The following is an 18,375-nucleotide window of genomic DNA, read 5'->3' on the forward strand; positions in this document are numbered from 1 at the left end:
TTGTTTCTGGAGAGTGACCAAGTGCCTGAAACAAATTTTGTAGTTGGGTTATATACATTTAGATCTGTTTATGCTTCAATTAAAGTTGGTGGCAAAGCTCATGCTGATTTCAATAGTATATAATCAGGACCTAAAAGAAAGTAGATTTACAATGGAAATGCCGACAAACTCTTAAATGTAGCAGCATGGGTGGGCACTGCTACAATTAATGACAGATGGATGAAATAATGTTTATCACTGTGACTGATTATAGTCCTTTCTATAAACCTTTTCTGCTTTTTGTTTTTAATAGATCTCTTACTTTGCTCATCATCTTAAAGCCTGTGTGGAGTATCTTCTTGGCTAGCTTGTAGTACACAGTATCTGGTCTGTTGTACGTCATTGCATTATCACACATCAGTTTAAAATCTGCCTGAAAAATACAGAACACAGAAGTTGCCAAAACTTCATAGCTTCTTCAGTAACTGAACAAAAAAGCGCCAGATAGATCCTGTGGAGACAACCACCTTAAAAAGCATTTAACGCGAAGACATTGTGAGAACACCATGAGGTGTTCACAGATGGTAAGTGAATGAGTCAAAAGCCCAAAAGTGACTTGCAAAGAGCTGCATTTTTTGCTTCCTTACGATGTTCAGCAAAGTCCTGAAAGGTTAAGCTTTATTTATTTAATGAACATACAATTCTTTCCTTGTTCGTTTGTTAAACTCAGAAGTAGCTGGACTATAAAGTCTAGTTTTCATTGATTTTGCAGGAGGATTCCCTGAGTGGGTGGAAGTAGGGAAGAGAGTAGACACAGATATGTACGCTCTCTCACTCCTTTGGGTTTTTGGGTAACTGAATCTTTAAGAGACATTCTCCCCCACTCCCAATCGTTTATTCCAAATTAAATGAAAACAATGAACAAAAGCACAGGACAAAGAATTTTAAAGCAGCCTGTATAAATACGACTTCTCTCAATCTGGTTTAATTGCATGACATCTATGATGTTACTATTCCATCCACTTCCGTAGTATCTTTCAAAATTTTGAGGAAGAGGGAACTTCCAGCAGGAGGGTTTTCTTCTGGATGATCTTGTGGGTCGTGCGTCCACATGTGTATTTTGGAGTCCAGAAGAGCGTCTTCTGGACTCCGAACAATGTGCCCATATGCTAATGAGGCATGGGAAATTTACATCCGTGCCTCATTAGCATCTTCCTGAAGGCTCATTACCATGCCACTTCTGGAAGAAGCAGCATGTGCAGCCGTAGCCCTCTACAGGCATCAGTAACAGAGCTATAGTCTGGTCTAAACTGGGAAGGCCTTTCAAATGCATGATTCCTTTCCATGTACATTAAAAAGAACATTATTCATTATTGTCCAATAGAAAGTATTAGCAGTTTTACATAAGATCTATGAATTATTTACTATTTCTGTACACTAGAAATGGATGTGAATGTTTCAGATGTCTGCGGAGCAAGAATCAAACAAATACCGATGTCCCTCTCCCTTCTTTAAATTTGGTCAGTGCGTGTTTAGATCAGCACTAGCTTGAGTGTGCTGGTTCCTGAAAGGAATTGCCACTAATGCTTTATATATTTACAAGGTGGCTGTTCAAACCATTAGATCTGAATTATTTTCTGCACAAATATCAGGTAGCTACCATGGAAATCATATTGTCTTCGTCATTTTTCATGAACATACTGCTCCAATACCCAGGGCAGAAGCCATCAATGCAATGTTAAAGAAGCAGAGGGGCACACAATGGCTCTGACTATGTGTAGTTAAGTCACTTGCCTCTTGCCACATCAACTGGAGAAAGAACTTGAGGGACAGATATGGAGGACTGTGAACATGAATGCATAAGTGAAACAGCAAATGAAGTAAGAGATTTGGGATGTACGTGACATGATTGCTTCTGAAGAGCTATGTGGGAAAGAGGACAAAAGTCTTTTCCTAAGCTACTAGCTTTGGAATAAGCTCCACTCCTTGGCAACAAAGCTATAGCAGGCTCCCCTTACCCATTCTCTTTCCTTAGATGACGTGTGTGTTTCTGAATGACTTTTCTCTTACACAGAACTATTTATGCAGGTCAAGCACCTCAGAAAACCCTAACAGAGTTCACTCCTGTAAACAGAACTAGAATAAACATTTATGGTTTTATGAGTAAAAATCAACAGCACAACCTCCATCTCAAACTCAAAAACCAGGTAGGGCTTACAACAGACTACTGTTGTAAGGTGCTTTCTGTACATTTAATAGGGGAACCATCACCTTTTGCACCAGCTACAATTTCCATGTGGGACTATACCCATAAGCAATATAGAATGTACCGCACAAAGCTAACTTTCAAATGACAAAGTATGAGCCACAATGGTGAAAGCCTCCAACCTCTATTCCATGGTATCCAGTAGAAACTGGAGCGCCAAAAAGAAACCCAGGTGAAGACTTTGGAAACAAATGACCCAACCACTCTGTTAATGGGGTGATAATATAATAGTCATAATTTCTGGGGTTGCTTCCCCCTGCTTACAACCACTAACACTGTTTGGCCTGTGTTGAAAGTCAGCCTCCCAACTCTAACCCACACCTTTCTGTTCAGATGCTGAATAGCTTGCTTCAGTGAACCCATGGGGTGTCTCTACACGGGCACAAATCTTCAAAACAGCCATGCTAATCGCCATTTCGAAGATTACTAATGAGGCGCTGAATTGAATATTCAGCACCTCATTAGCATTAGGACACTTCTGGCTGCGGCGCTTTGAAAGCACCGCTTTCAAAAGCGCACGGCTCGGCGCGGCTACACAGGGGTCCTTTTCAAAAGGACCCCGCACCTTCTGAAATCCCCTTATCCCGATCACTGATCGGACTAAGGGAATTTCGAAAGGTGCGGGTCCTTTCGAGAAAGACCCCCGTGTAGCTGCGCCAAGCTGCGCGCTTTCGAAGTGCCGCGGCCAGAAGTGTCCTAATGCTAATGAGGCGCTGAATATTCAATTCAGCGCCTCATTAGTAATCTTCGAAATGGCCATTTCGAAGTTTTGGCCAAGTGTGGCAACAGCCATGGAGTTGTAAAAGACAGAAATAAAACTTCAGTATTAGTACACTGAAGACTCTGCAAACCAAACCTTTCTTTCCAATCTCTTAATGGCCTCATATTTCCACTCAACAAGAGAGAATACTTGAGCAACCCTGAAAGAGAGCACCTTTGTGAAAGACAAGTAATTGTTTGCCCAATATCACACTGTTGGGCCACTTAAAGAAAGGAACAAAACCAACCAAAAGCAACACCACCAATTTCTGTGACGTTCTAAAGATGTATATCTATACCACCTTATGAACAACAATATTCAAGGCAGCTCACAGATCTAAAAAGAATCATTACGAACACCTAGTTTTGATCCATCAACAGTGGAGCAAGCAATTGCACTGATATTTACAGAGTATAATCAGACAGATCTATTCTGAACATAATCCCACTAACAGGATGTAGCATGTTGATGAGTTATTTATGAGTGAATTGCTCATCAAAGACTCACTGGCATGAACTAATTTCACCTAAAACTCTGACTCAAATTGAAGATTTTTATTGAAAATGTTTTGAAGTAACCAAATCTTTATCAATTCACCTTGAATTCGGTAACTGATTTGTATTCATTTGCTGCTATTTTGTCCTTCATAGTGCCAAAATCCATGGGATGTTTTATTATCATAGAATATCCAGGAGCAATGGCATCCGTGACTGGAAAAGCAAAAAACCCGTGAGGATCTTTCCTAAAAATGGAATAAAAATATGTTTTATTATGTTAGAAAACAAAATTATCACTGTTCCTTATAACACATTATTTCATGTGCCAGTTGTCCTAAAAAAGTGTGTCTGCATCCCTCTGTTGATATGGGACAGAATTTTTACTTGATTTAAAATATTTAGTCTGAGAATATATTTATAAGACAGTGCTTGAAATTGCTGGTTTACTGACTTACAGGTATGCATTCGGCATTGACACTTGCATTAGTTTCCCTTAAACAATGAAAGATCAATGGAAATTGTGGTCACTCAGCACCTTGAAGAATTAACTCTTAATTTTTATTGGGATTTTTCTTCTATTAAAACAGCTTAGAGTGTTGCTCTTGATTAACCAGTTTGAGGACTGATAGCCTCAGCTTGTATGCATGGTTTTATGACCAAAGGAGAAAAAATACATCTTAGTATTGATTTTTCAAGACTTGCACTACACTGCTTGCTGATATCTTAAAAAAATAAAATGAAAAATAAAAACCTCCTCCAATCAGTGAGCTATCAGCTAATCAATTATGAATTTGCATTTGAATCAGAAAGACTGAGAACAAATTACAAGATTTTACCAGAGATTATACTATTTTTGTGGAATAAAGTTTGTTGTTTTTGATCCCTATAAGTAACTAACATACAGAAAGAACCCTAGAGCAAAAATCAAGTTATAAATGAAAGCACAAACTTCTAATTCCTACTTTTCTCAATGCAATTATCTTGAACAGTTTATCTCACTGGGTAGTAATGGTGGAAAACCAACTTGTAAACCTGTTTGAAATTGTTACTCCTAAAATGAAGACCAAATTAAAGGTTCCAAAGCTGTATGTTAATAAGCATCAATTACCATCTAGACAGCTGTGTGTATAACACACCTACCTTTGCAGCTGACGAAGGAAATGCTCTAATAACTGTTGGATGGGCGTGCTCTCACTTTCAGCTGCAATTGAAGAGTGAAAAGTATTTATAAAGTTCAATCAAATGAGAGTATTTATGTTAGAACTAAGTTCATGTTTTATACCTAAATGAGTTTTTAATTTGTAGCTGCAGCCCAAACTCACTCCAAAAGCCAATAAGCCTTTTAATTTCCAAGGGGGGCAAAAGCACATAACAAATCTATTCATTATGAGCAAGAAACATTTATTCCCTTATATGTCAGAGTTATTTAATTACATTAAATAAAAAACGTTCATGCAGCACAGAATTAAAATAATACGTATACTATAGTGCCTACAACAATACAGTAAACCCTTGATTTAATGGACCCCAATATAACGGATTTCGGAAATAACGGACCCTGTCTCCTGTCCCTCACCCCCCCCCCCAAAAAAAAAAAATTAAATGCTGGAGACTCACCAGAGCCACCACCAGGGCTGGAAGAGCTGCCAGAATGGCTGGAGGGGCCACCGTGGCCAAAGGAGTCAGAGGGGGGCTGTGGCAGGGTGCAGGAGCCACCCCCTCCCCCGCCCTGTGCGCATGGAGCTTGTTGGCGCTCAGCTGCTGCTTGCAATGGCGCTGAGCAGCAGCCATGCCATCAGAGGCTGCAGCCCGCTGGCAGGCTGGGGGGCAGCCATGCTCCACCTTTGTGCAGGTGTCTCAGAGCTGGAGGCTGGAGGAGCCGCAGCGCTGAGAGCTGCAGGAGGAGGAAGGAGCCAGGCTGGCATTCAGCTCCCAGTAATTGGGAGAGGGAGGTGGAGATGGCATGGGAAGAATGGGGCAGGAGGGGGAAAGAAAAGAGATGGGGCAGAGGACAGTAGTGAGTGATGGGCTGGGAAGGTCAGCACACCATCATACATTATATCCGGATATAATGGACTTTCAGCATTAACGGACACCCATTCCCCCCCATTAATCTGTTAAATCGCGGGTTTACTGTATAATCATCCAAGACACACAACGGCCACATCTACACTTGCAAGTATGTTTGGAAAATCAGGCCTTCTTTTGAAAGAGCATGTGGTGCGTCTCCACACACACCTCGCCCTTTCGAAAGCCAGTCCTTTTCAAAAGTGCTCCGCCGATCCCGTAATAAGAAGAGCACTCCCGTTCGGAAAAGTCTTTCCGAAGGAAACGTGCACAGACACTCTGCAGGGCTGTTCTTTTGGAAGAACAGTCCTCCACGGCTCCGGCCAGCTGGCGCGCAGAGACGCCCTGGCAGGGCTCTACGGTAGCTGCGTTGGATCGCGTTTCAAGCCATGCAGACCCAGAAACCCCATGATAGGAAGTTGAGATCATGCTATGAGCAGCCATAGTACGGGCACTTGCAGCATGCCCTCTGAGCTGCCTCAGAACAACAACTGACATGGATGGCCAGCAGCCACCCACCCCAGGAGTCCCAGGTCGCCCCTCAGAGCTTCACAGGGCTTGAAGGACCTCAGGGCTCGAAGGCATCTCTGCGTGCCAGCTGGCTGGAGCCATGGAGGACTAATCAGCCCCCGAATAAAAGAGCACCCTCATGGACGGAACCTGAGCTGAGGGACCTGCTCAGGCTCTGGAAAGAGGAGAAGGTGCTTAAGGAGATGGGGGTCAAACAGCAGAATGTGGCTGTGTTCGCCTGCCTATCCAAAGGGCTGGCTGCCCAAGGACACCCTGCCCACAACCCCAATCAAGTGAGGAGTAAGGAGCTGCAGTAGGGTTATGCCCAGGCCTCTGTCAGCTGCTCAGGGCAAGGCCCATGACCCACCCCTACTACATAGGGCCCCACTGCCTCCTGGGGCCCAGGACAGCTCACCCCCACCATTCCTCCTGGACACCGCAGCAGATGAGCTGTACGCCGGGGACAAGGAGGAGTCTGGGGACAAGGACCACCCCTTGCACCTGGAGCCAGAAGCCACCACTGAGGTCTCCAGCAATGAGGGGAACCTAGTGATCAATCTCCCACCTGGTCATCGAGCCGGCTTACAGGCAGCCAGGCATTGCCGGGCCTTGGCGAGGGACCCTCCAGTAAGTGTCCGGCAGAGCACACACCCCAGCCCAGGGGGCAGTGGCACCACAGCTGCCAGCAGGCCAGCCACATGCTCAGTGGACCCGAGCTGGACATAGCCCAGGTGGTCATGGCTCCCAGCACGCCACAATGGCCATCAGCAACATCCAGCAGCTGTCCCCCTGGCCAGCACCGCGACCCACACCAGGTGGGGGGGAGTGGGGCGGACTGTGGCCAGGGACCACCTCACATGGGCAGAGACCCCTGCAATATGTGCAATACCCCAAGGCTGCCTGCTGCTGGACAGGGGCTGGTGCCCACGGGGGACAGCACGACCCTCCTGCTGTAACACAGGATTGAGTGTCTTCCTGTCCAACCCTGCAGCTCCATCCCTCTCCACCCTGCCCCAGAACAGCAGCACCCCCCACTCCCCGGGTTGAGGTCCCCTCTTTGCCCCAGGTTAAAGTTCCCCACCCCATCAAGTATCACCCCAGGTTGTGCTGCCTCCCCCATCCAGCTCCCCATTGCACTAAGTTTGCCCCTGCTCCCCCGGTAGGTAGTTTTGTTTTGATGTTCCTACAAGCCACACAGTTAATAGTTTTCATTAAAAGTTTTATTTTTGCACCACCCTTGTGGCCCAGGCTCACGGGGGGGCGGGGAGGTGAGGGGTGGAGGTGTCTGTGTGTGGGATGGGCACCAAAGCAATTCAGGAAGCCAAGCACTGAGACTCCCTCGACTGCTGCATCCACATTCCCCAGAAGGACAACCCCAGCAGCACCATTGTGCTGACGGCACGCAAGATCTGCATGGGATGGAGGGCATGTGCTCTTGTGAGGGTGGAATGGGGCGTGCCCAGTACCCTCCTCAGTGTCTCTTCCTGGGCCCCCAGCCACCCAAGGTTCCCCTTGCCCAGGGGCCCCTCAATCTCTTTCGTGTGTGGATGTGCACTTTCAAAAGGCAAGTTTTTGAAGGGTGGCTTTTGAAAGTGCACTGTGGTATAGACGTAGCTAACGTATATTTTATGGGAAGCGTTTAGAACAAAGAGTAATATATTCAGGGATCTGTTTAACAAGAAAATGATTTCATATGTGAAACCTCACTGTGTAAATACTGCTGATTTCTGTATTTTCTGACCGTATTTGTGCAACCTTAGTATTCCACTTACAAAATGTTTTGCATTTAGTTTTCCTAACATTTATGTTTATCAGGGTGGACAAAAAAAAAAAAAAAAAATCAATGATTTTAAAAAAATCAGTTTTTTTATTTAAGTTGGATTTTTTCCCCCAATCAATGTCATGCTAAGTTTCTCATTTAGAAATAAACAGTCAATTAAATGCTATCACAAACATGATGAGCCTAGGTTTATAATCTCATAAAATGGAATTAATGGTTCTAGTATGTCCAGCCCAACTAGCAGCTCTTGCTTCTTGAAAGTGCTAGGCTTTCAATTTCTGTTTCTCAGCAGACTAAAGTATCATGTGCAAAGACAGACATGGACTAGAAAAAACTGTTTTTGTTCTGTGCTGATGTGGACCTCAGCCAATCAAGGCAGAAAAGTTAGCTGAGACATTGTCTCTGTCTTTAAGACAATCTATAGGAAAGGACGGAGTGCGCACAGAAAGGAACAGTGGAGTGGATTAGAAAGAAAAAGGGAAAACATTATTCAGCACATACAGCTTCCTATATTCCCTCACACTTTTGCCATGGAAAAACTGTCATGGCTTCTGGGCATAAGAGAGACCCTATCTAGGAATATTTTGAAGAAATGTGTTCGCTGGGTAAAACAGGAAAATACATCAAGTGTAAGCAATGCAAGAAGATGATGCAGGACCTAGTTGCATGAAACATCGTAAGGAAAACTGCTACTGGGAGAAAATGCTGTGAATACGTCTGAAGAACAATGTGGATTAACTGCTTACTAATTTAAATAAGTCTCTTTGCAATGTTTCGTTCCTTGAAGATTTATTCTATGCCTTTTAGTATAAGTGTGATTTAACAAGTAAATTCCCAATCTGTTTGTTATTTTGGATATTACTAGAAAAAAAGGTTTAATTTAGCTAACCCGGATGGCTTGTTTACTTAGTTAACCAGGTTTAGAATGTGTCACTCAAGTATCCTGTATAAACAGCTGCAGTAAGAAAAGAAATTTAGAGTTACCAGTTGTCACCAGGAAGGGGGGGGGGCACATTTCCTTCTTTTATATTACATAATACAGATCATTTATTTTGGAACATCATGGCAACAGACCATAATAATGATGCTATGAGTCTAGTCCCGCTTTTACTTCAGCATAATTCACTTTCCAAAGGCAACCCTATTCTATACTTGCTTCCTCAAAAAACAGAATGCCAGGGAGTTCAAAGGGGTTTATGTCAAAATTAAGAGCACGCTAAGCAAAGTCTTGGCTTTCTTGGTAATTTGGAATTGGGTTTGCATGCTTGCTGGAAAAAAATGTAAATGATTAACTGAATGAGAGAGTGAGTAGGACTGAGAAGAATGACGCAAAGTCACTTCTGAATTTTGTTTCAGGGTCCCATATAAGTGCCAGAGACTTACACTGTGTATCTGCAACAACTTCAAAATAACCGGTTGTTAATTTTAGCAGCAGTGCTGCAACTAAACATATTTCAGGTAACCAAGTATCAACAGCAAGCGAAAGATTTCTTTCACGACCATGGATGGGTTTGTAGTAAGGCCTATGCAATACCAGCAAGACACCATGGATGCAAGGACTGCTCAGCCCATTTATGCTGCACATTCTCCTTTTCACTTTGTTAACAATAAATATCTTCTTTAACATGGTTGAATCCTTATAACTAGGCTACACTCCACCTGGTAGAACAGACATTGGTGGAAGGTTGATAGACATGGTGTATGAGAAGGAACTTGAACAGTATGCAAGAAAATACAAAAGGGAAATTTACCAGTTTAAGCCTTGGATAGGTGGAGGAATGTACACAATGACCCAGTAAGGTGTGCCTTTGTGATAGCAAAATAGGGGGTTCCATATCTTTCAGGAACAAATACATTTGGAAATGACCACTCAGAATATGTAAAAGAAATGGCAGTGAAAACTCACAAATTGTGAACAAAAATTCAATTGTTACATGTGTAGTTTTGTCATAGACCATGATTCAAGTGTGGCAAAGATAAGAAGATGCTTAGAACTAAGAAACAGAAGCATTCTCTTTAATAGCATATGGCTGTAGTGCCCATTTACAGCATCTTTAAACCGCAGACTTAAGTATGTCATCTTTTGGGAATGAAAACAAATGTTGAAGTCACAGAATGCTTCCACAATCATTTAGTTTTCACTGAAGAGAGCAGGAGGATCCAAACCAATTCTCTCTCAAAATCTTCAGTGGAATTCTGTGGTTGTTTTGAACAGTTTATTGACCTATTCTAATAAAACTTTATGAAGAAACACAATTAAATAAACGGATGCATCTCACCCAAAGTACCTAACATAGGATTAAAGAGGATATGCAGATTATATGCTCAGTATACGGAAAGCTAACATCTATAGCCACGCCTTAAATGAACTTAGAATTTGCTGCTGTGTTGCTCATGTGGTTGAAATCTGGATGGCACCTTCCATAGACACTGGTTAAATAAATACATCACTAGAAAGTTGAACTGCAGGCAATAAACAAGTATATGGATCAAACGCTAATGCTGCCTCATTTTCTTGCAAACGTTCTCAACCCCAGATATAAATGTAAATGCCTAACTTCCGAAGGTGCTGCTGCTGCCATGGCATGGGCACCTCAAAATCACTCCCCAGCTATGCCAGTCACAATAACTTTCACGGTTGAGTGAAACCATTTAATTAGTTTATGTTTGCTGATGAAGTTTTGAACAAAGTCACTCCTTGAACTGGTGGGAATCATTAGCCAGGCACCTGGAAACAAAGTTCCTCCAGTTGCTAAGCCAACTTTTTACAGCAGTCACTTCCTCTGCAGGCAGAGAGAATAGTTTTGTCTTTTGATATGATTCACTCAGAACTAAGATACTGGGAGTTGAAAAAGCAGGAAAACTCCTATTTCTGTTTTTGTCTATGAATCAAAATGACAGTGAGAGTGGGTGGGGAAGATGAGAGTTAGTTATTGAAGTCTTAAGGACTCCGTACATTTAGTGTTGTGAGGATGTATTTGTTAGAATTAATAAAACTAGAAAATTAAGAAAAAGTTTTCAGGACAGCCAGCAGCCAGCAACTCAGAAGACTGATAGAACTGCAAATGTGAAACATGTATGTAACACTTAAGATTTAGTTTAATGATTCAAATACAAATGCTTTTGTGTTGGTGTGTGATTTAATTCTTACCAGTCCTGACACACTGCTGCTGCATCTGCAGCTTGCTGTAAGTAATGAGTCTTATGTACTCTTTTTCTAAACCAATAAAAATCAAGTTATCTTAAATTACACCAAGTATACCCTCTTAGATGTTGAAAAATGCTGCACTGAATTGTAAATTAGCACGTTACAGGAATCAGATTTGCACTATATTTTAAGAAATATGTGAAGAAGTACCATTGGGAAACTTGATTTAAATCAATGATTTATTTTCCTGGGGATTTAAATTATGATTTAGATCAATGATTTAAAATTTATTGATTTAGATCAATCCACCTTGTCCTGTATTGGTTCAAAGTAATGTGAATGTTCACACACTTGAGGCATACTGCAAAGAACAACTTTTGCACAGGACACTGAGGGGAGGACATGGTATAGAGGTGAAAGAGAAACTTGGGGAGGCCTAAAGGACAGGGATTTTGTTACTTATTTATTTGTTTTGTTTTTGCTCAACCACTTCTTTGGTGTGGGCTCTGCTGCTCTTTTGCGTCTTGCATTTTATTATAAGTTACATTTTAATATATCATGAAACTGGAAGAACACACAGGTGCCCTTTATATGCTCAATCAAAATAATTACATGTGGCTGGATTTCACCATACTCTAGTGTGCATACTGCAAACAGCAGTACAGAAATGACATTTCAATATCCTTATTTATACTTCAAACAGGCAAATGAACTCAGATGTGAACTTGCAAACAATAAAAATAAATGTTCAAACCGGCATCGGGGAATGTATTCATCAAGCCCCAAAGGTGTGCAGAGGAATAACTGCTTTTCACACAGTATCTTTCCAGCCTGGAAAAGTCTGCTGAAATTCAGGCACTTCCGCAGAAATCTCCACGTTTGAAAGCTTAAAACCTTGATATATTATCAGAAGTGCTATTTTAACACTCAGTTATGAAAAATGTTAAGGAACATCCTAGGAAATTTAAATTTTCCGTGTTTCTCACGTAGTCTTAGTCACTTACCTGGCTGAGTTCTACAAGCTCTGACTGGGCGATCTGGGGGTGGCTCAACTTCCACTTTTTTCCCAGGATCAAAGTCATCCATTTCTCCCTCAGTGTCACACTGCTCTTTCTCCCTCTTTCTCTTCTTTTCTTCCTAATATAGCAAGTTTAAGAGACAGTTAGAAGATATTCACAAATGGCACCTCAGGTTTAGATAAAATACTCTCATACAAAAGGCTTTTCTGCAAAATAATACTAAGTATCCAAATGACATCAGAAATTCAAGACATATATATAGACGCCTGCTGAAAAACTGTAAAATGGACAATTATGGTTTAAAGTGTGACCTTACACATGATTTCTTAAAATTGATTGCTATTGCTTACACTACCTATTTGGACATAAATTTCCATTTCTACATCTATTTAGCTACTTTTTGGTTGCTAGTTGCTAAGCTTCTATTGCAAAAATGGCATTAAAATGTATAGAATAATTGCACAATAAAAGAATACAGTTAACTGTAAAGTTCTGTAAGTCTTAACTTGTTAGCTGTGACACACCTCATTCATAGTAACTAAGGCCTTGTCTACGCTAGGGGATCAATTCAAATTTAAGGCACTTAGGTCAATTTTGTAAAGCAACAGCCTTCACAACAGGGCTCATATGGTTGAATTTAAGGGGCTCTAAAGGTCAACTTTTGTAAACCTGATTTCATGAGGAGTAACACCAAAATCAATTTTTCAAATCAACCTTTTGCTAGTGCAGATGGCAGCGTTATTAAAAATTGATTTTAGTAGCCTCCAAAAGTATTCCACAATGCCCCCAATGTAGCCCTTCTGGTCATTGCTTCACTTCTGCTGCTCTTTAGGTGAGCAGGAAGTAGGTGATAGGAAGCAGAGGTCATCAGCCCAGGAATTTTGAATTCATTTCCTTTCCTTTCCGGCCAGCACAGTGAGCATACCTCAGGAGTATACCTCATCAGCAAACCTAGCAGCCGTGACTTCACAGGTTTGCAAAAGATCCCCAGGACTCGTCACTGTGTGGGGTAATGAATCTGTCCTGATGCAGCTCAAAACGAGCAAAAGAAATGTGGACATTTATACCAAAATAACACAGGGAAGCTTCACAAAGGGTATACCAGGAATGCTCAGCACTGCTGCATTAAAATTAAGGAGCTCAGGCAAGTGTACCAAAAGACCAAAGAAGCCAGTGGTCGGTCTGGGTCATCTTCCAAAGCATGCTGCTTTTATGACCAGCTGCATCTTATTCAAGGGACATACCCAACCACTTTCCGCCCCCCAAAATGCCTGGACTCCTCAATAAATGGTGCTCAGAAGACCTCTGGCAACAGCAGCAAGGAGGATGGCATGGGGTCTGAGGTGGTGGATGAGGAAGAGGAGGGTGACAGCAGAGTGCAGTCCACTGCAGAAGCTGATCTTGCAAACCTGGAGTTTTTTTTTTTTTTTAAACACTGGAGCTGGTCCCCTCATCCTAGGAGGTTTTGGAGGCAAACCGTGATGCTGGAGAGGGCACTTCTGGTGAGTATGCTTCTTTTATACTGATAATAGTATGGTACAAGCATGGTGGGGTGGATTTATGCCCATCTCCCCTAGAACAACTTGTTGATATTTCTGGGGATGGAGCACTGATCCTGTTTGGACAACTCACTGAAGGTCTTAGGCACTTTCGGATTCTCCTCATGAGATTTTTGGGGAGACCTGACTTATTCCTGCTGCCATGGTAAGACACCTTTCCACAGAAAGCCACCACTAAGTAACCTGGCATCATGGCAACACAGAGCACTCTTGCATATTTTCCAGCCTTGTACCCAGACAGCACGAGCATGCTTTCCTTATTCCTTTTTCTTATTCTGAGGAGGCTGTCTCCTTTGGCAACCTGGAAGGTACGCGAAGTTTCATGAGTCACTGCAGTGACTTTTAATGATTTTTTGCCCATGATCCAAAGCAGAGCAAAACTCCTGCAGCCTGCTTTTAAATCCTGTTGCTAATTAAAGAATCCCATAGCAAACCAGGCACCAGGGCTAAAGGAGTTGCACGGCTCCCAGCTGAAGCCGGAGGCACCATGCTAGAGAAACTACGGCAGAAGCTGCCTCACCCCCTGCCACCACACACTTGGGTGCACGCGCAGAGCAGCCTGAGGGGCACTCCACGTGTGTGCCTCTCCTGAGCCGCTGATCTGCAGTTCACCACACTCCGCTCTCCCGTTTGCCACATATGGTGATTGGGGAGCATACTGGACACTGCAGTTTTAGGGCATTGTACAAAATGTCAAAAGACTTTTTAAAAGAAAAAAATAAGCTTCCATCCATTCAGTAAAGCTAAGTAACTTAGTTATAAAGAGTATCTGTGCATGTCTCAAAGAGGCCACAGAAATCTTTAAATTGATTTGAAACAGATTTTCTATATGTGAGAATGTTAGTTCTGAAGCCCAACACCACAGAAACTTCCAGGACAAGAATCACAAGCTGGGTTCAGTTTAGAGGCTGGGACTCTCCCCTTCTCAGTGTAATAAAGCCAATCAGATGCAACACATCATTCTTGAAAACTGGGACATTTTATACTGATAATAGTATGGTACAAGCAAAAAAAGTACATTTTTGAAAGCAGACAAGCTGTCATGGTGATTGACTAGTGGATAATATAGTAAAAGATTTATAATAAAATCATTTATTACAATATTGGGCAAATAATCATACGAATACCTTTTATGTTTGTGAGAAGTACACAGATGTTTCACAAACTATAAGAGCACACCGCTTCTTGTCTCAGAGAACATTAAGAGACTCCCAGTAATTAAATCTAAGTAGTATTAATTTATCACCTCACATAATTTGGATAATAACAAGGAGAGCAGTAGTCATTAGCACCCAAGCCACACAAATAAGCTTGGAAGGATTAAATGTTACAAATTGGTAAATATTTATAAATTTCATCATACACACAGAACAAAAAAAAAAAACAAACCAACCCAATACAAATAACTGAAGTCTACAAAGACATAAAAAGTGCTGTTTTAGGGCTTAAATCAAACTCTTAAAAAGGATATTCACATTGTATATTTTGACACGTTGACAAAGTATCTTTGAATGATTTATAAAGTTTTGACACTTTGAAACTCAATGGCTACTATTATTAAATAGTTAATCTGACCCTTTCCATAACTTCCTCCAAGTGTGACAATTTAAATTGCTAAAAAACATGAAAAACAGACATTCGTGTTATCTGTCAAAGTTGCTGAATTCTGCCAAGCCCACATAAGCCGCGTCTACACGTGCTGGCTACTTCGAAGTAGCCGCGCCAACTTCAAAATAGCGCCTGCAATGTCTACACGTGGCAAGTGCTATTTCGAAGTTGAAATCGACACAAGGCAGCGAGACGTCCAAGTCGCTATCCTCATGAGGAGATGAGAATAGCGCGCTACTTCGACATTGAACGTCGAAGTAGGGCACGTGTAGCCGATCCACGTCCCGCAACATTGAAATAGCGGGGTCCGCCATGGCAGCCATCAGCTGAGGGGTTGAGAGACGCTCTCTCCAGCCCCTGCGGGGCTCTATGGTCACTGTGTGCAGCAGCCCTTAGCCCAGGGCTTCTGGCTGCTGCTGCTGCAGTTGGGGATCCATGCTGCATGCACAGAGTCTGCAACCAGTTGTCAGCTCTGTGGATCTTGTGCTGTTTAGTGCAAGTGTGTGCGGGAGGGGCCCTTTAACGGAGCGGCTTGCTGTTGAGTCCGCCCTGTGACCCTGTCTGCAGCTGTTCCTGGCACCCTTATTTCAATGTGGGCCACTTTGGTGTGTAGACGCTCCCCTGCAGCGCATACTTCAATGTACTGCTGCCCAACGTCGACATTGAATGTCAATGGCACCAGCCCTGGAGGATGTGTAGACGATATTTCGATGTCGCTACATCGAAATAAGCTATTTCGATGTAGCATTCATGTGTAGACGTAGCTATAGAGGCCTTTGTAGATCTAAATTGCCATGCAGTGTTAACTGGAAGACAATATAGTATCAGAACATGCGGCAAAGCTAGTGTCCTGCATAACACTGCGCTAAGCCTTATTCCATACCAAAGAGGTCCCACTACAACATATGAATTCATTCAACATGTAAAAGGCAAAGGCATAAATGACTATAATAAATGAATACCAGGAAAAATAGTTACACCAGTTGCAGAATACTTCAATGGGACTGCTCACATGAGCAAATTTAAAATGTGTGCATAAGCATTTGCATAATTAAAGATTTAGAGATTATAAAACTTACTCCTACTCCAGCTTCTAAATGCACTAATTTGATAAAATATAGACCTCAATTTCATTTTTTAAGACAACAGAAAGCTTGAACGAGAAAAAAAAATTTTTTTAACGTGAGAAGAAAAAGGACCCTCATTTTATTAGAAGTGGTGGAAAGAAAGAAAAGTGATGCTTTAGTTCAGTCAAATGTATGTTAAACTGAAATATGCTTTTTCATAAAACAGACACGTTTTCCTGATGGGACAAGCAAATACGTAAAGAATTTGTATTCATGTATTCTTGAGCCATTGTTTACCTTTCTCTTTCTTCTCTCTTCATCATCAAGATGCTTTTCTTTCTCAGACTTCTTTTTCTTTTTTTTCTTCTTTTCTTTGTGACGCTCTCGCTCATGATCTGACCTGTCATCATAATAACTTGAATCATGCCCTGATCCTGACAATTCAGTGACCTCACTTCCTCCAACTTTAAGCACCAGCTTCAAGGGCTTTTCCAGGGGCTTATCCACATAATCTAAATTAAAACACAGTAAAAAATCCATAAGAACACAGAAAAGTTATCTTGTAAACAACAGCAGTTCTCATACAGTATTCTTTCAGTGAAAATTCCATTTACAAATTAGCATAATTACTGTGAAATGTATATGAAGGAGTTTTAAAAGAAAATCAAATTGACAGATGAGGCAGAAAGCAGCTGTAGTAAACAGACAACTGGTGGTCTGCTTAAATTTAACTTTATGATTTTTATAAATCCTCATAATACAAGAAAATAATTTGCTATGTTCTAGAAAACATCAGAAAAATTATCTAACTCACACATGCCTAGCTTTACTCACCTGAGTAATATAAAGCGCTGGTAATAATGTTTGCAGTATTGGGGAATCAGTTGCTAAAGTACAAAGCCCCACATTTCACTGTCTCGCCAGAAATTAAATCAATCAAAAACAAATGTTGTGGCAACTATTTACACAGACTGTGTTTTTAAAATCAACCTGTCAACTATTTGCTTAAAGAATTTTCTCTTGCCCCACAAAACAGCAAACATTACATTATTCTCTTTTGAAGTACTAGTGCCTGTCCCATGGATTATAACTTTCTAACAAATATCGAAAGCTCACCTAATAAATTATTTTGTTAATCTTTAAAGTGCTACTTGACTGCTTTTTTGTTTTGATACTGTGTTCATGTGAGATCAAAAGAATTGTAACCATATTTAAAGTACATCCCCAAAACAGTAAACTGCAGTAATTTGAATCTTTATCAGATTAAATTCACCATCCTATTTACAGCTGAAATGAAAATGGCTCATTTAAAAACATGAGATAAAAAGGACTGGTGTCAGAATAGCTTATTGATCCTTAGCTTGTGCACTCCAAAGTTTTTATGCATGTTCAATGGTCCATTTTCCCTTGAATTAGATGTAATTTGAACATTTATGGAGGTTTTACTTTGAACCCATTGAAATTGAGGATATTTAAAAAATAAAAACTTAGACATGTAAATGTTTTGGTGTTTTAAAATAAACTATTTAAAATTAAATTTGAAACTATGTTAACCTACATTAGAGTCTAAACTTACTATCCTCTATTAAAATTAAATACAATTAATATTAGGCAGTAGGTGTTTGATACCAAATTTTTTAGAAGATAATCCAACTGAAATGCTCAGTTTTTGACAGCAAATACCCTTTTTACAGGTGCCAAGAGAGTACACTCATCCTTCATTTAACAGGTACTTTACTTATGAGTACTTGCTAAAACAAGGGACACACATACCTTTGTTCACTAAACAAGTGAACTTCCCCCACTTATATGAGACAGCCGCAGGGTCCCTGGCTGGGGGACAGGGAGACCCGCAGCTGGAGTGGAGCCAGCCTTGGGGACCTTGTCTGGGGGGCAGGCGGGGAGACCCGCAGCCCTGCAGCTGGAGCCTTCTCCCACCCTTCCCTCAGACATGCAGCTGTCTGACAGCCCTGCGGCTGGGGGAAGTGAGGGAGAAGGCTCTTAGCCTGGTTCCCTCCCCAGCACTGGTGGGAACGTGAAACTGACCAGCCATGAGCTGATTGGGTCCCACAAGCCATGGGGAGACTGGAACCAGCCTTCCCCTTGTTCCCAGCT

At 41.6% G+C, this 18,375-nt stretch overlaps 1 protein-coding gene across 5 annotated transcripts in view; it reads right to left on the bottom strand.

Moving 5' to 3' along the window:
- Positions 1 to 18,375, bottom strand: part of BRD9 (bromodomain containing 9) — a 51,740-nt gene that overhangs the window by 30,251 nt on the left and 3,114 nt on the right. For 3 of the 5 annotated variants that reach the window (XM_074987937.1, XM_074987935.1, XM_074987934.1), the window contains exons 2-6: positions 16,558 to 16,772; positions 12,012 to 12,144; positions 4,643 to 4,703; positions 3,603 to 3,747; positions 302 to 412 (exon numbers count right to left, since the gene is read on the bottom strand). In XM_074987937.1, the coding sequence (XP_074844038.1) occupies positions 302 to 412; positions 3,603 to 3,747; positions 4,643 to 4,703; positions 12,012 to 12,144; positions 16,558 to 16,772 (665 nt within the window). The remainder of the gene's footprint in view (positions 1 to 301; positions 413 to 3,602; positions 3,748 to 4,642; positions 4,704 to 12,011; positions 12,145 to 16,557; positions 16,773 to 18,375) is intronic. The other 2 variants (XM_074987939.1, XM_074987938.1) reach the window with 1 other exon arrangement.

This window comes from Carettochelys insculpta, chromosome 2, assembly GCF_033958435.1.
Source record: "Carettochelys insculpta isolate YL-2023 chromosome 2, ASM3395843v1, whole genome shotgun sequence".
NCBI classification, from domain to species: Eukaryota; Metazoa; Chordata; order Testudines; family Carettochelyidae; genus Carettochelys; species Carettochelys insculpta.